Source organism: Lynx canadensis, chromosome X (assembly GCF_007474595.2).
Source record: "Lynx canadensis isolate LIC74 chromosome X, mLynCan4.pri.v2, whole genome shotgun sequence".
In the NCBI taxonomy this organism is placed as follows: Eukaryota; Metazoa; Chordata; class Mammalia; order Carnivora; family Felidae; genus Lynx; species Lynx canadensis.
In genome coordinates this window covers 121,569,146-121,590,584 of record NC_044321.2, presented here as the reverse complement: position 1 = coordinate 121,590,584, position 21,439 = coordinate 121,569,146, and the positions used below count along the sequence as shown (strand labels likewise).

Genomic DNA, 21,439 nt, shown 5'->3' with positions numbered 1-21,439 from the left:
TCACTACCATTGTTGGACTGTTTTATGTGCCAGGGATTTAACCTAATGACTTGTAATACGATGGTACCGACTACTATTTTTTCATTATCTGGGAATAGAAGAGAACGACTAATACATAACTTGCTTGGGATGTGGGTTGTGAGTAACCAGAGTCTTTTTCTTCTTCCAGGTCTATGGGTGCTGGGGTGCCACAACTCAGACTTTCGGAACAGAGGCATGACAGCTTTACTGAAGGTTTCTAGTTGTAATGGGAACATTGATGATTATGATGAGGATAGATATGAAGATATTCCAGCCTCCCTCCTGAATGAAAACAATGTCATTGAACCCAGAAGCTTCTCCCAGAATTCAAGACATCATAGCCCTAGGCAAAAGCAATTCAAAGCCACCACAACTCCAGAAAATGACATAGAGAAGATTGACCCTCAGCCTGGAGAAAGAACACAGCTGCTTAACGTACAAAGTGTCTCCTCTAGTGATTTGCTGATGCTTCTGGGACAGAATCCTACTCCACGTGGATTACTCTTATCTGATTTCCAGGAAGCCACACATGAAGCAGATGATCATTTACTTGGAGCTATAGAAAGACACAAGGGCCCATCTGCAGTGGCAGATCTCAGACCAGAGCTCCATCACAGTGGGGACAGAGTATTTACTCCTGAGCCAAAACTAAAATTAAGATTAAATGAGAATTTGGGGACAACTGTAACAGCAGAGTTGAAGAACCTTGATTTAAAAATTTCTAGTTCATCAGACAACCTAACAGCTTCACCAACAATTCCATCAGACAAGTTGGCAGCAGGTACTGAAAAGACAGGTTCCTTAGGACCCCAAAATATGTCAATTCACTTAAATAGTCATTTAGGTACCATTGTATTTGGCAAAAATTCATCTCACTCTATTGACTCTGGTGTACCTTTGGGCTCAAGTGAAGGAGACAATGATTCCAAGTTGTTAGAAGCAGCTTTAATGAATAGTCAAGAAAGTTCACTGGGAGAAAATGTATTATCAGTGGAGAGAAATGGGTTATTTAAAGAAGACAGAGTTCATGGACCTGCTTCATTAATTAAAGATAATGCTTTATTCAAAGTTAATATCTCTTTGATAAAGACAAACAACGCAACAATTAACTCAACAACTAATAGCAAAAATCATGTTGATGTCCCAACATTATTAACTGAGAACAGTACATCAGTCTGGCAAGATACTATATTAGAAAGTAATGCTGAGTTTCAAGAAATGACTTCTTTGCTTCATAATGAAACATTTATGGACAGAAATATTACAGCTTTGGAGCTAAAGCATGTGTCAAATAAAACTACTTCATCAAAAAATGTGGAAGTGGTCTACCAAAACAAAGAGGGCCCGGTGCCACTAGGTGCAGAAAATCCAGGTCTCTCATTCTTCAAGACACTGTTCTCACCAGATTCAGCAAAGTGGATAAAATGGACCCATGGCGAGAACTCCCTAAGCTCTGGGCAAAGGCCCATTCCAACACAATTAACATCTTTAGGATCAGAAAAATCTGTGAAAGATCAGAAGTTTTTGTCAGAAAAGAAGGTGGTAGTAGGAGAAGATGAATTTACAAAGGACACAGAACTCAAAGAGATGAGTTTTCCAAACAGCAAGAGCATGTTTTTTACTAACTTGCCCAATGTCCAAGATAATGGTACTTACAATCAAGAAGAAAAATCTCAGGAAGAGACAGAAAGAAAGGAGAAATTAACCCAAGAAAATGTGGTTTTGCCTCAGGAATATACAGTAGCTGACACTAATAATTCCCTGAAGAACCTTTTCTTACTAAGCACTAAGCAAAATGTGGAAGGTTTAGATGAGGGGCCATATACTCCAATACTTCAAAACACCAGGTCATTAAATGATTCAGCACATAGAGCAGGGATTCACATAGTCCATTTCTCAAAAATAAGGGAGGAAGAAAACTTGGAAGGTTTGGGAAATCAAACAAAGGAAATGGCAGAGAGGTTTTCAAGCACTCCAAGGATGTCTCCTAATCCAAGTCAGCATAATATGCTCACTCAGCGTGGTAAGCGGGCCTTGAAACAATCCAGACTCTCACTAGAAGAAACTAAGTTTGCAAGGGAGGTAATTTTGAATGACACCTCAACCCAGTCATCCAAAAACATGAACTTTTTAATGCATGGAACCCTCACACAGATAGAGGACAATGAGAAAGAAAAAGGGGCTGCCACTCAGTCCCTCCAATCAGATTGTTCTATGGGGAATCAGGGCACCATTCAAATGAATGACTCTGCATTACCCATTGCAAAGGAATCAGCATTTCCATCAATCAGACATACAGATCTGACCAAGATCCCATCCCAGGACAACTCTTCTCATCTTCCAGTGTCAGCCTGCACTTATACCTTCAGGGAGAGTTCTGGGGTCCAAAAAAGCACTCATTTCTCACAAGGAGCCAAGAGAAATAAACTTTCTGTAGCCTTCCTAACCTCAGAAATGATTGTAGGTCAAGGAAAGTTCAGCTCCCTAGGGAAAAGTGCCATGAACCAACGCATGTCCAAGAAACGTGAAAACACTCTTTTGCAACAAGGCTTATCTGAAGCATCTGGCAAAGTTGAATTACTCCCTAAAGCTCATGTTCATCAAGAAGACTCTTTCCCTACAAAAACTAGCAATGATTCTTCTGGCCACCTGGATCTTATGGAGAAGATCTTCCTTCAGAAAACACAGGGACCTAAGAAAATAAATGGACCCGGAAAAGTGCCCTTCCTGAAATGGACAACAGAGAGCTCTGAAAAGATTCCCTCTGAGCTGCTGGGTCCCCTTGCTTGGGATAACAACAATGCCACCCAGATACCAAGAGAAGAGTGGAAATCCCAAAAGTCACAGAAAAACATAGCTTTTAAGAGCAAGGACACCATTTTGCCCTTGGGCCCTTGTGAAAACAGTCCTTCAGTAGCAGCAATAAATGAAGGGCAAGGTAAACTCCAAAGAGAAGCCACCAGGTCAAAGCAAGGAGAGACTGGAAGATTGCGCTCTCAGAACCCACCGGTCTCAAAACGCCATCAAAGAGAAATAACCCTTACTACTCTTCAGTCAGAGGAAGACAAAATTGAGTATGATGATACGTTCTCAATTGAAATGAAGAGAGAAGATTTTGACATCTATGGTGAAGATGAAAATCAGGGCCTCCGCAGCTTTCAAAAGAGAACACGACACTATTTCATTGCTGCAGTGGAGCGTCTCTGGGATTATGGGATGAGTAGATCTCCCCATGCACTAAGAAACAGGTATGAGTACATTGATTATTCCTTTGTCCTGCTATTGCCACATTTGACTTTACCAGATGCTGAAACAATATGAAAAACACAGCTAATCTGCAGGAATAAGTCTCCAAAGGTTGCTTTATAGAAGAACCCTGAAGTCCAGGAAGCAAAGTCTAGATGGAGCTGAGGAGTAAATAGGAGGTTAGATGATGACACCAATAATGAGAGTTACAAAAGGGTAAATGGGTCAAGGTCAAAAAGCATCAATGGGGAACAGGAAGAAAGTCAGCCTCACCTATCAACCTTGTGAGCTGCAGGAGTAATCTTAATCTTGTGAAAAGGTTCTGAAAGAAGCAGGAGGAAGAAGTAAAGTGTGTGGTAAAGATGTTGAGGATACAGAGAATGTTGTTTTCCATGGTACTGGGGATCCAGGGAGCAAAGTGGGAGGATTTGATTGTTAGGGAAGCAGAAAGAGATTGGGCAGGGAAGAGAAAGCACAGAGAAATTTGGGAGATAAGGAGAGTCTTATGGAGAGTCGATCAGTCAACAAGTATTTATTGAGCACCTACTCTATGCCAGACACTCTTGTATACACTGGGGTGCAGCAGAATAGGAGCTTACATTCTATTGGGGGGAGCAAGAGGTAATAAATTAGCAGAAAAGTAAATAGAGGAATCTTGATGGTGCTCTTCAGGAGGTAGAATCTAATATGATAGAGAGTGCCTTGGGGTGTTACTTTAGCTGTGTTGGTCAGATAAATCCTCTGTGAAATTGAGACCTAAATGATGAGAAGAAGACACTTGATGGAGCTCTGAGAGATGCTTCCAGGCAGAGGGAACAAGGAATGCAAAGGCTCTGAGAATGAAACAAGTTTGAGGAACAAGAAAGGACCAGTCTGACTGGAGTAGAGTGAAGAACTGGGGTGAGGGGGGTGGTTATGGGAGACAAAGTAGTAAAGATGAGAAGTGGTAGGATAATATAGGTCCTAGAGAAAGTTTAGGTGCCTTCTTCATTACTCATTGTCACATTCTGACCTCTCTGTCTACCTCAAGTGGGCCCTTATTGCTGCATAGCAACTATAGAATATTTCCCTAATCTACTGACTTTCCCACTGTCCTGGACCCTTCCCCTGCATTTTCTTTTTCCTTAAATCTCCAACCCCCTTTACCCATTCTCCAATAGCCCTTCTCATTCATAACCAATGCCTATGCAATGAACGTCCCAACCTCCAACACATTTATTGACATCCGTAACCATATACCGTCTTCATGCTTATGGCAATAAATAATCATTGCTCCTAAGGCCAACCTCTCCAGTTTCCTAGTCAACCATCTCCAACTTTCCATTATAGTGCATTTTCATCTTATCCAATTCTCAGTTCATAATCAAATTCTTGTTATTTTTTGAAATTATAACCAGCGGTATTCTTTGATGGATTAGATGTGGTTGTGAGAGAAAAAGATGAGTTAGGAATAACTTCGGTGTTTAGAGTCTTGTAACTAAAAAGAAGTAATGATCACTGACTGCCATGGAAAACACTGGACAAACAAAAGATTTGTGGAAGGAGCAGAAATTAAGAGACTAATTTTGTACATGGTAAGGTAGTTTATATATGAATTTCAAGTTCAAGGAAGATATCTTAGATGGAGATAATACAACCTGATATTATCTGCATAAGCGTAGACCATCATAAGAATAAGTTTAGACAGAAAAGAGGAGAGTTTAAAGAACTAACACTTAAGTTTACAGAGAAAGATTGACAGTGAGGTTAGTGAAAAAAAAAAAGATAGAAAGTTGGTGTCAGACAGGATGAGAGCACACAGGATGGAGTAATCGGAGTTCCTGGGTGGCTGTCAGTTAAGCGTCCAACTTCAGCTCAGATCATGATCTCACAGTTTGGGTGTTTGAGCCCCACATCAGGTTTTGCACTGACAGCACAGAGCCTGCTTGGGATTCTCTCTTTCTGCCCGCCCCTGTCCCTCCTCTTACCCTCTGTCTCTCTCAAGATAAATAAAACTTTAAAAAAAGGAAATAGTACTGAGAGTTCAACTATGACAAGGGCTGAGAATTAGTAAAGATCATCCGTGACTTTGAAAATGTATTTTTAATGGAATAATGGAGATAAAAAAGACTTTTTGAAGTGGCTTAAAGGAAGAATAGGTGGAAAAGAATCCAGCTACTGGTATCCAAATCAGTGGCTACCACTCTGGTCTAAACCATCCTCAACTCTCACCCAAATTATTGTAATAGCCTCTTAACTGTACTTTCAGCTTCCAGCCTGGCCCTTATACAGTCTTTTCCCTACACAGAACCTAAAGTAAATTTTCAAAGTGTAATTCTGATTATTGTTCTCTGCTCCAAATCTCCTAGTGGATTTCCTTTCTACCCTTGGTAAATTCCAAAATCTTCACCATGGCCTTCAAGTTTCTGAGATTTGACCCACTGAAACGTCTCTGCTCTCATATCCTACCATTGTTTCCTGCTCACTCTGTTCTAACCACATTGCCCTTATTGTACTTCCTCAGATAGAGCAAATATATACCTTTCTCTAGGCCTTTGCACTTTGTGTTCTCTTCTTATAATTCTCTTCTTTTGATATCCTAATGTTCATCCTCTCACTTCTTTCACATTGCTGCTCAAATTTCATTTTATCAGTGAGGCTTTCCCTGAACACTGTGTATGCATACAGCTCCTACCACACTCTTTCACTGCACTTACTAGCACCTGAAATATTATACATTTACTTGTTTATAGTCTATTTTCCCCAACTAGAAACTAAGTTCTTGAAAGCACAAATTTTGAAGGTGTTGTTCAATGGTATATCCCCAAAACCTTAATCAGTTCCTGGCACGTGATAAATGCTTAAATATCTATTGAATGAATTAGTAAATGATGGATGTAGGGAGGCAAGAGCAGGTCTCTCATGTATGTCTGCACTCCAGAGAATGCCAACTGAATGGTAGCACAATTTCCGTGAGCCAAAATAGAGGCAGGGAAACCAGCAAAGGGGCCATTACAGTCATCCGGAGAAGACAGATTATTTAGACCAAAATTGTGGTGGGGAAAATCAAAAGAAATGGAAAGGTGTTGAGTATAATTTGAAAACAAGCAAACAGGACTTGCTGTTAGGTTGAGTATGGGGGCAATGGAGAGGACTCAGAGAAATTTTTATTGTTTTTTTTTTTTTAGTTATTATTTTTCCTAAGCAACTAGGTGGACAATGATGACATTTAATGAGATGTGGAAAGCTTGAGGTAGAACAGATTTATTTGAGGAAACACTCAAGGGTCTGTTTTTAACATGTTTACTTTGAGATGCCCACTAGATGCCCAAATTGAGATGTTGAGTAGTCAGTTGGATATATGAGTCTGGAATCCAAGGGAGAGCTCTGTGCTAAAGACAAATAAGCTTGGGAGCCATAAGCATCTTGATAGCATTCAAATAAGACTCAATGGGTCCATCAAGAGAGTAAAAGTAGATGTAAACCATGTCCACTTTAAGCTGGGTCCCCAGAGGTCTACATCCTCAAGGTAACAGTAAGCCAGTTAATTCACTTCATTGACTTGCAGCCCAGTTTTCTGTCATCTGTGTTGTCCATGAAATCTCTGGGTTTATCTTGAAGGTCCAAAATGGCTTCATTCACACATCTGATGCCTTGGCGGAAAATAATGGAAATCTAGACTTGCTGGGACTCTTGACCAGAAGGCCTACATGTAACCTTTCTAGCATGAGAGTACCTGGATAATCAGATTTCATACATAGTGGTTGGCTTCTTCCAGAGAGAGCATACCAGGAGAACTGAGCACTGAGTGACTACATATGATACCATGAGGAGCAATTCTGAGTTAACACAATTGAAAAGTACAGCAAAATGGTTGCTGTTTTAAGCCACTAAAGTTTTGATGTAATTTGTGATACAGCAACAGATAGAGGAGATGTAAAGGATAGTGTGAAGGATTTACCTATGTTTTAAAATTTTTAATGTTTATTCATTTTTTGAGAGAGAGACAGCACGAGCGTGGAAGGACAGACAGAGGGGGAGACACAGAATCCAAAGCAGGCTCCAGGCTCTGAGCTGTCAGCACAGAGCCTGATGTGGGGTTTGAACTCACAAACCACGAGATCATGACCTGAGCCCAAGTTGGATGCTTAACTGACTGAACCACCCAGGCCCCAAGATTTACCTATTTTTAATTGAAATTGCAGAAGGAAAGGAAAGAGTGATTAGAGGAGAAGCAATAATTGAAGAAGTAATGGCTTAATATTTTCCAAAATTGAAAAAATTCATGAATGCACAGATTCAGGGAGTTCAACAAACCCCAAACATAGTGAATAAAAATATCAACACCTAGGAATGTTTCATCAGAGTGAAACTTCAGAAAATCCAAAAGTCTTAAAAGCAGCCAAAGAGGGGCACCTGGGTGGCTCAGTCGGTTGAGCATCCAACTCTGGATTTCGACTCAGGTCATCATCTTTCAGTTTGTGGGTTCGAGCCCTATGTTGGGTTCTGTGCTCATAGTGCAGACCCTGCTTGGGACTCTCTGTCTCCCTCTCTCTCTGCCCCCCCCCCACTTATGTGCATGCACACACTCTCTCTCTCAAAATAAATAAATAAACATCCTTTTAAAAGCAGCCAAAGGAAAAAGACAGCATACATTCAAATGAGATACAGAAAGGTGACTTTTCAGTAGTGCTAATTAAACATAGAAGACAGGGAAATGATGTCTAGAATGCGTTGAAATACAATAACTGCCAACCTAGAATTCTATATCCATCAAAAATATGATTCAGAATTCAAGGTGAAATGGGACATTTTCAGACAAACAGAAACCTAAATCTCACCACCAGCAAAAACCCAATAAAAATATTCTAATGATGTAGTTGAGACAATAGGAAAGTGATAATGAAAGAAGTAAAAGGCAAAAAAGACTAAAAAAGTAAAGAAAGGATAAATTATGGATAAGTATAAATATTGTTTGTATAAAGAATGGTGAAAACATCTTATGAGGTCTAAGATATAATTGCTTTTTTCACAATGGGTTTGCCACCAAAACACAGGTGTCATGAAAACCATCCCTAAATCTAAGCCAAAATTGGAAAGGAAAAAACTCATATCAACACTGTCATCATTGGATGCATAAATTTGGGCAAATCTACCACTCCTAGCCATCTGATCTACAAATGTGGTGAGATCAACAAAAGAACCATTGAAAACTTGAGAAGGAGGAGTTCGAGGAAGATGGCGGCCTAGGAGGACGCTGGGCTCACCGCGTGTCCTGCTGATCACTTAGATTCCACCCACATCTGCCTAAATAACCCAGAAAACCGCCAGAGGACTAGCAGAACGGAGTCTCCGGAGCCAAGCGCAGACGAGAGGCCCACGGAAGAGGGTAGGAAGGGCGGAGAGGCGGTGCACGCTCCACGGACTGGCGGGAGGGAGCCGGGGCGGAGGGGCAGCCTGCCGGCCAAATAGAGCCCCCGAGTCTGGCTTGCAAAAGCGGAGGGGCCAGACGGAGTGTGTTCCGACAGTAAGCATGACTTAGCATCTGGGAGGTCATAAGTTAACAGCTCTGCTCGGAAAAGCAGGAAGGCTGGAGGACAAAGGGAGGGAGAATTGCTGAGCCCCGGGACAACAGAGCTCAGTTTGGCGGGGAACAAAGGCACTCACCAGCACCATCTCCCTCACCCATCCCCCGGCCAAAATCCCAAAGGGAACCAGTTCCTGCCAGGGAACTTGCTTGCTCCGCGCAAACACCCAACGCTGTGCTTCTGTGGAGCCACCGCTCCGGAAGCGGGTCTGACTCCCTCCACCTGCCACAGGGCCCCTCCTGAAGTGGATCACCTAAGGAGAAGCGAGCTAAGTCTGCCCCTCCTGCCCCCGTGCACCTTGCCTACCCACCTTGCCTACCCCAGCTAATACGCCAGATCCCCAGCACCACAAGCCTGGCAGTGTGCAAGTAGCCCAGATGGGCCACGCCACCCCACAGTGAATCCCGCCCCTGGGAGAGGGGAAGAGAAGGCACACACCGTCTGACTGTGGCCCCAGCGGTGGGCTGGGGGCAGATATCAGGTCCGACTGTGGCCCCGCCCACCAACTCCAGTTATACACCACAGCACAGGGGAAGTGCCCTGCATGTTCGCACCACTCCAGGGACTATCCAAAATGACCAAGCGGAAGAATTCCCCTCAGAAGAATCTCCAGGAAATAACAACAGCTAATGAGCTGATCAAAAAGGATTTAAATAATATAACAGAAAGTGAATTTAGAATAATAGTCATAAAATTAATCGCTGGGCTGGAAAACAGCATACAGGACAGCAGAGAATCTCTTGCTACAGAGATCAAGGGACTAAGGAACAGTCACGAGGAGCTGAAAAACGCTTTAAAGGAAATGCAAAACAAAATGCAAACCACCACGGCTCGAATGGAAGAGGCAGAGGAGAGAATAGGTGAACTAGAAGATAAAGTTATGGAAAAAGAGGAAGCTGAGAAAAAGAGAGATAAAAAAATCCAGGAGTATGAGGGGAAAATTAGAGAACTAAGTGATACACTAAAAAGAAATAATATACACATAATTGGTATCCCAGAGGAGGGAGAGGGAAAGGTGCTGAAGGTGTACTTGAAGAAATCATAGCTGAGAACTTCCCTGAACTGGGGAAGGAAAAAGGCATTGAAATCCAAGAGGCACAGAGAACTCCCTTCAGACGTAACTTGAATCGATCTTCTGCACGACATATCATAGTGAAACTGGCAAAATACAAGGATAAAGAGAAAATTCTGAAAGCAGCAAGGGATAAACGTGCCCTCACATATAAAGAGAGACCTATAAGACTCGTGACTGATCTCTCTTTTGAAACTTGGCAGGCCAGAAAGAATTGGCACGAGATTTTCAGGGTGCTAGACAGAAAAAATATGCAGCCGAGAATCCTTTATCCAGCAAGTCTGTCATTTAGAATAGAAGGAGAGATAAAGGTCTTCCCAAACAAACAAAAACTGAAGGAATTCGTCACCACTAAACCAGCGCTACAAGAGATCCTAAGGGGGATCCTGTGAGACAAAGTACCAGAGACATCACTACAAGCATGAAACATACAGACATCATAATGACTCTAAACCCGTATCTTTCTATAATAACACTGAATGTAAATGGATTAAATGCGCCAACCAAAAGACATAGGGTATCAGAATGGATAAAAAAACAAGACCCATCTATTTGCTGTCTACAAGAGACTCATTTTAGACCTGAGGACACCTTTAGATTGAGAGTGAGGGGATGGAGAACTATTTATCATGCTACTGGAAGCCAAAAGAAAGCTGGAGTAGCCATACTTAGACAAACTAGACTTTAAATTAAAGGCTGTAACAAGAGATGAAGAAGGGCATTATATAATAATTACAGGGTCTATCCATCAGGAAGAGCTAACAATTATAAATGTCTATGCGCCGAATACCGGAGCCCCCAAATCTATAAAACAATTACAAACGTAAGCAACCTTATTGATAAGAATGTGGTAATTGCAGGGGACTTTAACACTCCACTTACAGAAATGGATAGATCATCTAGACACACGGTCAGTAAAGAAAGAAGGGCCCTGAATGATACATTGGATCAGATGGACTTGACAGATATATTTAGAACTCTGCATCCCAAAGCAACAGAATATACTTTCTTCTCGAGTGCACATGGAACATTCTCCAAGATAGATCATATATTGGGTCACAAAACAACCCTTCATAAGTATACAAGAATTGAAATTATACCGTGCATACTTTCAGACCACAATGCTATGAAGCTTGAAATCAACCACAGGAAAAAGTCTGGAAAACCTCCAAAAGCATGGAGGTTAAAGAACACCCTACTAAAGAATGAATGGGTCAACCAGGCAATTAGAGAAGAAATTAAAAAATATATGGAAACAAACGGAAATGAAAATACAACAATCCAAACGCTTTGGGATGCAGCGAAGGCAGTCCTGAGAGGAAGATACATCGCAATCCAGGCCTATCTCAAGAAACAAGAAAAATCCCAAATACAAAATCTAACAGCACACCTAAAGGAAATAGAAGCAGAACAGCAAAGACAGCCTAAACCCAGCAGAAGAAGAGAAATAATAAAGATCAGAGCAGAAATAAACAATATAGAATCTAAAAAAACTGTAGAGCAGATCAACGAAACCAAGAGTTGGTTTTTTGAAAAAAATAAACAAAATTGACAAACCGCTAGCCAGGCTTCTCAAAAAGAAAAGGGAGATGACCCAAATAGATAAAATCATGAATGAAAATGGAATTATTACAACCAATCCCTCAGAGATAGAAACAATTATCAGGGAATACTATGAAAAATTATATGCCAGCAAATTGGACAACCTGGAAGAAATGGACAAATTCCTAAACACCCACACTCTTCCAAAACTCTATCAGGAGGAAATAGAAAGCTTGAACAGACCCATAACCAGCGAAGAAATTGAATTGGTTATCAAAAATCTCCCAACAAATAAGAGTCCAGGACCAGATGGCTTCCCAGGGGAGTTCTACCAGACGTTTAAAGCAGAGATAATACCTATCCTTCTCAAGCCATTCCAAGAAATAGAAAGGGAAGGAAAACTTCCAGACTCATTCTATGAAGCCAGTATTACTTTGATTCCTAAACCAGACAGAGACCCACTAAAACAAAAGAACTACAGGCCAATATCCCTGATGAATGTGGATGCAAAAATTCTTAATAAGATACTAGCAAATCGAATTCAACAGCATATAAAAAGAATTATTCACCATGATCAAGTGGGATTCATTCCTGGGATGCAGGGCTGGTTCAACATTCGCAAATCAATCAACGTGATACATCACATTAATAAAAGAAAAGATAAGAACCATATGATCCTGTCAATCGATGCAGAAAAGGCCTTTGACAAAATTCAGCACCCTTTCTTAATAAAACCCCTTGAGAAAGTCGGGATAGAAGGAACATACTTAAACATCATAAAAGCCATTTATGAAAAGCCCACAGCTAACATCATCCTCAATGGGGAAAAACTGAGAGTTTTATCCCTGAGATCAGGAACACGACAGGGATGCCCACTCTCACCGCTGTTGTTTAACATAGTGTTGGAAGTGCTAGCATCAGCAATCAGACAACAAAAGGAAATCAAAGGCATCAAAATTGGCAAAGATGAAGTCAAGCTTTCGCTTTTTGCAGATGACATGATACTATACATGGAAAATCCGATAGACTCCACCAAAAGTCTGCTAGAACTGATACATGAATTTAGCAAAGTTGCAGGATACAAAATCAATGTAGAGAAATCAGTTGCATTCTTATACACTAACAGTGAAGCAACAGAAAGACAAATAAAGAAACTGATCCCATTCACAATTGCACCAAGAAGCATAAAATACCTAGGAATAAATCTAACCAAAGATGTAAAAGATCTGTATGCTGAAAACTATAGAAAGCTTATGAAGGTAATTGAAGAAGATATAAAGAAGTGGAGACATTCCCTGCTCATGGATTGGAAGAATAAATATTGTCAAAATGTCAATACTACCCAAAGCTATCTACACATACAATGCAATCCCAATCAAAATTGCACCAGCATTCTTCTCGAAACTAGAACAAGCAATCCTAAAATTCATATGGAACCACAAAAGGCCCCGAATAGCCAAAGTAATTTTGAAGAAGAAGACCAAAGCAGGAGGCATCACAATCCCAGACTTTAGCCTCTACTGCAAAGCTGTAATCATCAAGACAGCATGGTATTGGCACAAAAACAGACACATAGACCAATGGAATAGAATAGAAACCCCAGAACTGGACCCACAAACGTATGGCCAACTCATCTTTGACAAAGCAGGAAAGAACATCCAATGGAAAAAAGACAGTCTCTTTAACAAATGGTGCTGGGAGAACTGGACAGCAACATGCAGAAGATTGAAACTAGACCACTTTCTCGCACCATTCACAAAAATAAACTCAAAATGGATAAAGGACCTGAATGTGAGACAGGAAACCATCAAAACCCTAGAGGAGAAAGCAGGAAAAGACCTCTCTGACCTCAGCCGTTAGCAATCTCTTACTTGACACATCCCCAAAGGCAAGGGAATTAAAAGCAAAAATGAATTACTGGGACCTTATGAAGATAAAAAGCTTCTGCACAGCAAAGGAAACAACCAGCAAAACTTAAAGGCAACCAACGGAATGGGAAAAGATATTTGCAAATGACATATCGGACAAAGGGCTAGTATCCAAAATCTATAAAGAGCTCACCAAACTCCACACCCGAAAAACAAATAACCCAGTGAAGAAATGGGCAGAAAACATGAATAGACACTTCTCTAAAGAAGACATCCGGATGGCCAACAGGCACATGAAAAGATGCTCAACGTCGCTCCTCATCAGGGAAATACAAATCAAAACCACACTCAGATATCACCTCACGCCAGTCAGAGTGGCCAAAATGAACAAATCAGGAGACTATAGATGCTGGAGAGGATGTGGAGAAACGGGAACCCTCTTGCACTGTTGGTGGGAGTGCAAATTGGTGCAGCCACTCTGGAAAACAGTGTGGAGGTTCCTCAGAAAATTAAAAATAGACCTACCCTATGACCCAGCAATAGCACTGCTAGGAATTTACCCAAGGGATACAGGAGTACTGATGCATAGGGGCACTTGTACCCCAATGTTTATAGCAGCACTCTCAACGATAGCCAAATTATAGAAAGAGCCTAAATGTCCATCAACTGATGAATGGATAAAGAAATTGTGGTTTATATACACAATGGAGTACTACAGGGCAATGAGAAAGAACGAAATATGGCCCTTTGTGGCAACGTGGATGGAACTGGAGAGTGTGATGCTAAATGAAATAATCCATACAGAGAAAGACAGATACCATATGTTTTCACTCTTATGTGGATCCTGAGAAACTTAACAGAAACCCATGGGGGAGGGGAAGGAAAAAAAAAAAGAGGTTAGAGTGGGAGAGAGCCAAAGCATAAGAGACTCTTAAAAACTGAGAACAAACTGAGGGTTGATGGGGGGTGGGAGGAAGGGGAGGGTGGGTGATGGGTATTGAGGAGGGCACCTTTTGGGATGAGCACTGGGTGTTGTATGGAAACCAATTTGACAATAAATTTCATATATTGAAAAAAAAAAAACTTGAGAAGGAGGCTGCTGAGATGGGAAAGAGCCCCTTCAGGTATGTCTGGATCTCGGACAGACAGAAGGCTGAAAGTGAGTGTGGTATCATTACTGATGTCTCTCCTTGGAAATCGGAGACCAGCAAGTATTATGTGACTATCGCTGATGCCCCAGAACAAAGATACTTCATCAAAAACATGATTACAGGCACATCTCATGCTGATTGTGATTCCTGATTGTTGCTGCTGCTGTTGGTGAAACTGAAGCAGGTATCTTGAAGAATGGGCAGATCCATGAGCATGCCCTTCTGGCTTTACACACTAGGTGTGAAACAACTAATTGTTGTTGTTTAGGAAATAGATTCCACTGACACAAGGAAAGTATCAGCCAGAAGAGATGCAAGGAAAATGTTAAGCAAGTCAGCACATATATTAAGAAATTTGGTGACAACCCCAACACAGTAGTATTTGTGCCAATTACCGGTTGGAATGATGACAAAATGCTGGAGCCAAGTGCTAACATGCCTTGATTGAAGGGATGAAACGTCACCCACAGAGATGGCTATGCCAAGGGAGCCATGCTGCTTGAAACTCGGGATTGCCTCCTCTCAGTAGATCATCCAACTGACAAGCCCTTTTGTCTACCCCTCTGGTATGTCTACTAAATTGGTGATATTGGTACTGTCCTTGTGAGCTGAGTGGAGATTGTTCTCAAACCTGGCACGGTAGTCACCTTTGCTCCAGTCAGTGTTACAACTGAAGTCAAGTCTGTTGAAATGCACCATGAAGCTTTGAGTTAAGCTCTTCCTGGAGACAGTGTGGGCTTTGATGTTGAGAACATATCTGCCAGGGGTGCCTGGCTGGCTCAGTTGATGGAGCGTGCGACTCTTGATCTCAGGGTTGTGGGGTTTGAGCCCCACATTGGGTTTAAAGATTACTTAATAATAAAATCTTAAAAGAACGTATCTGTTGTTTGTTGTAACGATATGGCTAGTGACAGCAAAAATGACCCACCAGTAGAAGTAGCTGGCTTCACAGCTCAGATGATTATTCTGAACCATCCAAGCTGGATTGTCACACAGCTTACATTGCTTGCAAGTTTGCTGACCTGAAAAAGATTGATCACTGTTCTGGAAAGAAGCTGGAAGATGGCCCCAAACTTTTGAAACTTGGTAATGCTTCCATTTTTGATATAGTTCCTGCCAAGCCCATATGTGTAGAGTGCTTCTTGGGCTGTCCTCCTTTGGGCCGTTTTGCTTTTCCCAGCGTGACACAGTTGCTGTGGGTGTCTCAAAGACTTCTGTGGCTAATGAGGTCACCAAGTCTGCCGAAAAAGTAAAATGAATATAATCCCTACCTAATACCTGCCACCTCAGTCTTAATCACTGGTAGAACAATCTCAGAAGTATTCCAATTGGCCATTTAAGTTTATCAGTAAAAGACTGGTTAATGATAACAATGCATCCTAAATCCTCAGAAGAAGAGGAGAATGTTTTGTGGACCATTGGTTTGTGTGTGTGTGTTGCAGTTTTAAGTTATTAATTTAAAAAAACAATACTTTTTAATGGAAACAACTTGACTGGAGATTATCCCAGAGCATATGAACTTGAAAAACATTTGGGCTAGTGTCTATCTTTTCGAGAGTTTTAGAATGCCCAATCTTTATAAGTGTTTGCCTTCAAACCAACTAAATAGAGCTCTTTTACAAATTAATTTTAGCAATATCACCCAGATGTCGAAAAGCATGACACATTTACAACAGATATATAGATAGATGGACACACAAACACAAAGATCTTACAGCTTTTCTTTTTACTAATATTAATGGAGAGGACATTTAGGCTTAATTTCCAAATACCTCCCTCTCTCCTTTTCTTCCCTTCTGATGATATTTCTCCCTAATGTTGGCATGTGAAAGGATGGCCCTCAGGTCCTAGAGAAGGTGGAGATAGAAAATTTACATCCCAAAGGCACAGATTGAGTACAGGAGAATTCGGTTTCCAGGGTCCAGATCTTTTCAAGCATTTTGAGAGGAACCAGCAAAGGTTTGGAGGATTGGCGAAAGGGCAGGTGAACTTTCAACTTATAGAACCAAACCTTTTACCTGGCAGATATTTGCAAGACAAAGGCAGTTGTCTCCAATTCCCCCAAAGAATTGGGTTGTAGCTTTTGTTTTAGGTACTTTTAATCTTTTTAATTTTTCATTAACCTTCTGTAGTGATTCATTCAATGAAGCTATTTTGGAATTTTGAAATCTTTTGGAAGTTTTTGCATACAATTAACATACAAGACCCAATTTGTTTCTTTGATTTGTGAGCTCTTGCTTTTAAGTGCACTTTTTTTTATTTGAAAGAGAGAGAGAGAGAGGAGAGAGAGAGAGAGAGAGAGAGAGAGAGAGAGAGAGAATCTTAAGCAGGCTCCAAGCTCAGGGCAGAGCCTGATGCGGGGCCCCATGCAGTGCTGGACACGGGGCTCAGTCTCACAAACCATGAGATCATGACCTGAGCCAAAATCAAGAGTCAGATACTTAACCAACTGAGCCACCCAGGTACCCCTTAAATGCACTTTTTTTTTTAAATTTTTTTTTCAACGTTTTTTATTTATTTTTGGGACAGAGAGAGACAGAGCATGAACGGGGGAGGGGCAGAGAGAGAGGGAGACACAGAATCGGAAACAGGCTCCAGGCTCCGAGCCATCAGCCCAGAGCCTGACGCGGGGCTCGAACTCACGGAGCGCGAGATCATGACCTGGCTGAAGTCGGACGCTTAACCGACTGCGCCACCCAGGCGCCCCATTAAATGCACTTTTTAAGTGATCTTATCTATTTGTTTTTGTTTTTGTTTTTGTTTTTATTTAATTTCAAGTTAGTTAACATACAGTATAGTCTTGGGTTCAGGAGTAGAACCCAGTGATTCATCACTTACATATAACACCCAGTGTTCATCCCAACAAGTGCTCTCCTTAGTACCCATCACCCACTTAGCCCATCCCCCCACCCACCTCTGTCCAGCAACCCTCAGTTTGTTGTCTGTATTTAAGAGTCTCTTATGGTTTGCCTCCCTCTCTGTTTTTATCTTATTTATCCTTCCCTTCCCCTATGTTCATCTGTTGTGTTTCTGAAATTCCACATATGAGTGAAGTCATATGATATCTGTCTTTCTCTGACTGACTTATTTCACTTAGCATAATACATTCTAGTTCCATCCATGTTGCTGCAGATGGCATTCTTTTTCATCACCCAGTAGTATTCCTTTGTATATATATACCACATCTTCTTTAGCCATTTGTCAGTCAATGGACATTTGGGATCTTTGGAACATTCCCCATAACACCCACTATAATTCCAGGTTGTTTTTAGTAAAATTTTGCCTCCTTGCTAGACATCTGCAGCTTCTGGCACTATAGTTCTTATATGTGAAACGAGTGTGTGTGCCAGAAGACGGCACACTCAGCTCTCTGGATACAAAAGATCCCATGTGTTTAGCCAGCTCTTTGAATTTCTCAGAACCAAGCTAATGCCTAAGCTCTTTGACTTCTGAGATACTCTTTTTGCCACAGCCTTTACTTCACATGCACATTAATAGAAAGCAATAGTAACTGGAAGAACAGAACTGTGGACACCAGCAGTAACCAACAAACTAGGGACTGGGACAGGATTAAACGAACAGGCCTAAAATAATGGAGACCACAAACTGATTCCAAACCAATAGACAATTGCAGCTGCCACCAGCAGTTCCCAGCATGGAATCTGGAGAATAATTCCAAACACGGGGGGAATTGCAAATTAAACCATTACGAGTTCCCAACGTGGCATCCAGGGACAAAACCAGAGACTGTGGTTTAGATGTTACTGCAGACTGGCCCATAGTGGTCCCTGCATGCACATCCAGCAAGTCCTAGCGTGGACTAAACCGGCCGACTCCACTGATAGAGACAGTAGAATAGAACTGAGGAAAGCACTAAACCAGCAGAGCCCAGTCAATAACGACTGCAGACTAGAAACGGGGAAGGGACTCCAACATGGAACTGGGGACTGAACCAAGGGCTGGCTCTTTGTTAGAGCCTCCTGTCACTCAGGACTGACCTATTAACCCTGCACTGGAAAGCCAGTTGCACTTGGAGCTTGAAAGCAAAAAGCGCAGAACTCAACTAAGGAACTCACCACAACCCCGGGAAGCAGGAAGAAAATGAACTCAAAGGGCTCACAGGGTGCCACACTTTCCTGTTTTGGAATGCCATCAGAGGTTCACTTTGGAGACTGTTGCTGCCACCAAGTCTGTTAAAAAACAAAATTCAAGCAAGTAAATCAGTTTATGAAGTGCTTTATGAGATTATCATGAATTAGGCGGCATTCCATCTAGCAAGTAGAGAGATGCTCTGAGGAGCAATACAAATGGAAGATGGGGCAAGGAGGTTGGTTATTAGCACAAGAAAAGGGTGCTTCAGCCCAGGATAGCTTTTTGGGGAGAAGGGAAGAACAAGATTTTGATCATGCAGATGACCTCACTAATGCTGATCTGGAAATTTCAGATTGAGTGTCAAAAGGTCACATTCCTGGGATTGGTTGAGACTGTGAATCTTGTTTTGCTCTCCTTGGTGACAAATGACTCCAATTTGGGCTTTTTCTTAACAAAACAAAATACAACTAGATGCTGTTTCCAAGCTACAGAGCTGAAGCATAGGAGTATGAAAGGTGAAAGGAAAAGGATGCAAAATGGCACGCCATGCAAATCCAAAGCTTCTGGATAGAGAGTAGGTCATGGCAGGCCAATGCTCCTGCTGCAACTATAAAAACTAGATAAATGCTAAAAATCCATATTTTAAAAATCTTTGGAGAGCTGTGGAACAATAAGAATTGGATGAACTAAAATTTAAGTGCAAGAGGACCACCTAGTTGCAGTGATGATCTGCAGTTGTTTTCTTTTCTGGTGGGTCTGCTGAAGTGTCTTACAGGCTGAGTGAACAGAGACTTTATAATTCCTCAATCAAAAGTCTGGGACGGGGCGGGGAAGGGGGGGAGAGGCGCCTGGGTGGCTCAGTCGGTTAAGCGTCCGACTTCGGCTCAGGTCATGATCTTGCAGTTCATGGATTTGAGCCCCACATCGGGCTCTGTGCTAACAGCTCAGAGCCTGGAGCCTGCTTCGGATTCTGTGTCTCCCTCTCTCTCTGCCCCTCCCCTGCTCACATTCTGTGTCTGTCTCTCTGTCTCTCTCAAAAATGAATAAACATTTAAAAAATTTTAGAATAAGTTTATAAGCCCTACATACATTTAACATCCAACAAATATTTTTTGACCACCTACTATGGGCCGGGCACTTGTTCCAGTTGCAGGGAATACAGCAGTGGACAAAACAGACAAATGCGCTGCTTTCATAGAACTTATGTACTAGTGAAGCCTGGAGGGAGAGTATGTCAGGAAGATGGAGGGGTTAACTATGCAAAATGTTGCTTAGTCATCCAATAAGATGAGGACATAACAAAATTGACTATCAGCTTTGATAAGCTGCTCCCCTGATTTGGATATCATCTGAATATGGATAGTGTTCATCTAGATCTCTTGTGAGCTCTCAGCCTCTAGGTATTTGCCAATTGAATTTACACAGATATCCATGTGTTCAAAACTGTATACTCCAACCACCTCGTCCTCCGGGGTTCCCCATCTCAGTGAATTGCATCACCATCCATCCATTTGCCCAAATCAGAAGCCTGGAGGTTCTCTTTAATCCTTTGTTCTCCTCTCTCCACTCCATTACACTTCCAGTTCATCATCAGTTCTACTAAATGTGTCTCAAATACATTTGAGCTTTTTCTGCCCACCTGGTCCATGAAGACATTGCTTTTCCTCCCAGGGCTCCAGGTGGGGATGTCCCTCAGTTCAAGAAGGTGGTTTTCCAGGAATTTACTGATGGATCCTTCACTCAGCCCTTATACCGTGGAGAGCTGAATGAACACTTGGGACTCTTGGGGCCATATATAAGAGCAGAAGTTGAAGACAATATCATGGTGAGTTAAGGACAATGGAATTAAAAAAAATTAATCATATATATATATATATACACACACACACATTGTTTCTAATTATAAGAATAATGTATTCTTGGGGCGCCTGATTGAGCATCCCACTCTTGGTTTTGGCTCAGGTCATGATCTCACAGTTTTGTGAGTTTGAGCCCCACATTGGGCTCTGCACTGATAGCACAGAGACTGTTACGGATTCTCTCTTTCTCTCTCTCTCTCTCTCTCTCTCTCTCTCTCTCTGCCCCTCCCCCACTCGAACTGTCTGTGTCTCTCTCAAAATAAATAAATAAACTAAAAAAATTAAAAATTAAAAGCTAATGTATTCTCGGCACCTGGGTGGCTCAGTCAGTTGAGCGGCCGACTTCAGCTCAGGTCATGATCTCATGGTTCATGAGTTTGAGCCCCACATCGGGCTTGCTGCTGACAGCACAGAGCCTGCTTCAGATCCTCTGTCACCCTCTCTGTCCCTCCCCTGCTCATGCTCTCTCTCAAAAATAAATTAAAAAATTTTAAAAAAATAATGTATTCTCACTTTTGAAAAATTTCAAAGTATAGAAAATAAAGAAGTTGAAAAATAATCCCATAACTACCATTTTGGTGTATGTTATCTTTGTCTTATGTATCCTTCTCTTTATGGGTTCAGAATTCTACAATGTATAATTCTACTTCTTTTGACTAAATATCATGTGGTAAGTATTTCTCATGTCATTAAAAAGACTTTCTAAATACTTTTGTTTAATGATGGCATAGTAGTCTGTTATGTAAATGTATGGTTTACTTAGCCATATACTTCGAACCACCTTTTAAGTAGTTTGATATTTTTTCAACAGTTCAGTAATGCTGTAATCACAACCGTTTACCAGGACAAAATTCTGGAAGAGCAATGTAGAGAAACATTCATTATCTGTTAATGTCCTTTGCCCATTTGACATTTTTTGGAGGGAGTGCTTTTCTTATCAATTTATATTACCATATATGTTATATATTTTTCCAAGTTTGTTGTCTTTTAATTTTATATATAGTGGTTTTTTAAATAAAAC

General features: G+C 41.4%; 1 protein-coding gene across 2 annotated transcripts in view; it reads left to right on the top strand.

Moving 5' to 3' along the window:
- The window catches only part of F8 (coagulation factor VIII), a 127,620-nt gene that overhangs the window by 71,762 nt on the left and 34,419 nt on the right, over positions 1 to 21,439 (top strand). The window contains exons 14-15 of one of the 2 annotated variants that reach the window (XM_030305330.1): positions 170 to 3,269; positions 20,231 to 20,384. In XM_030305330.1, the coding sequence (XP_030161190.1) occupies positions 170 to 3,269; positions 20,231 to 20,384 (3,254 nt within the window). The remainder of the gene's footprint in view (positions 1 to 169; positions 3,270 to 20,230; positions 20,385 to 21,439) is intronic. The other variant, XM_030305332.1, reaches the window with a different exon arrangement.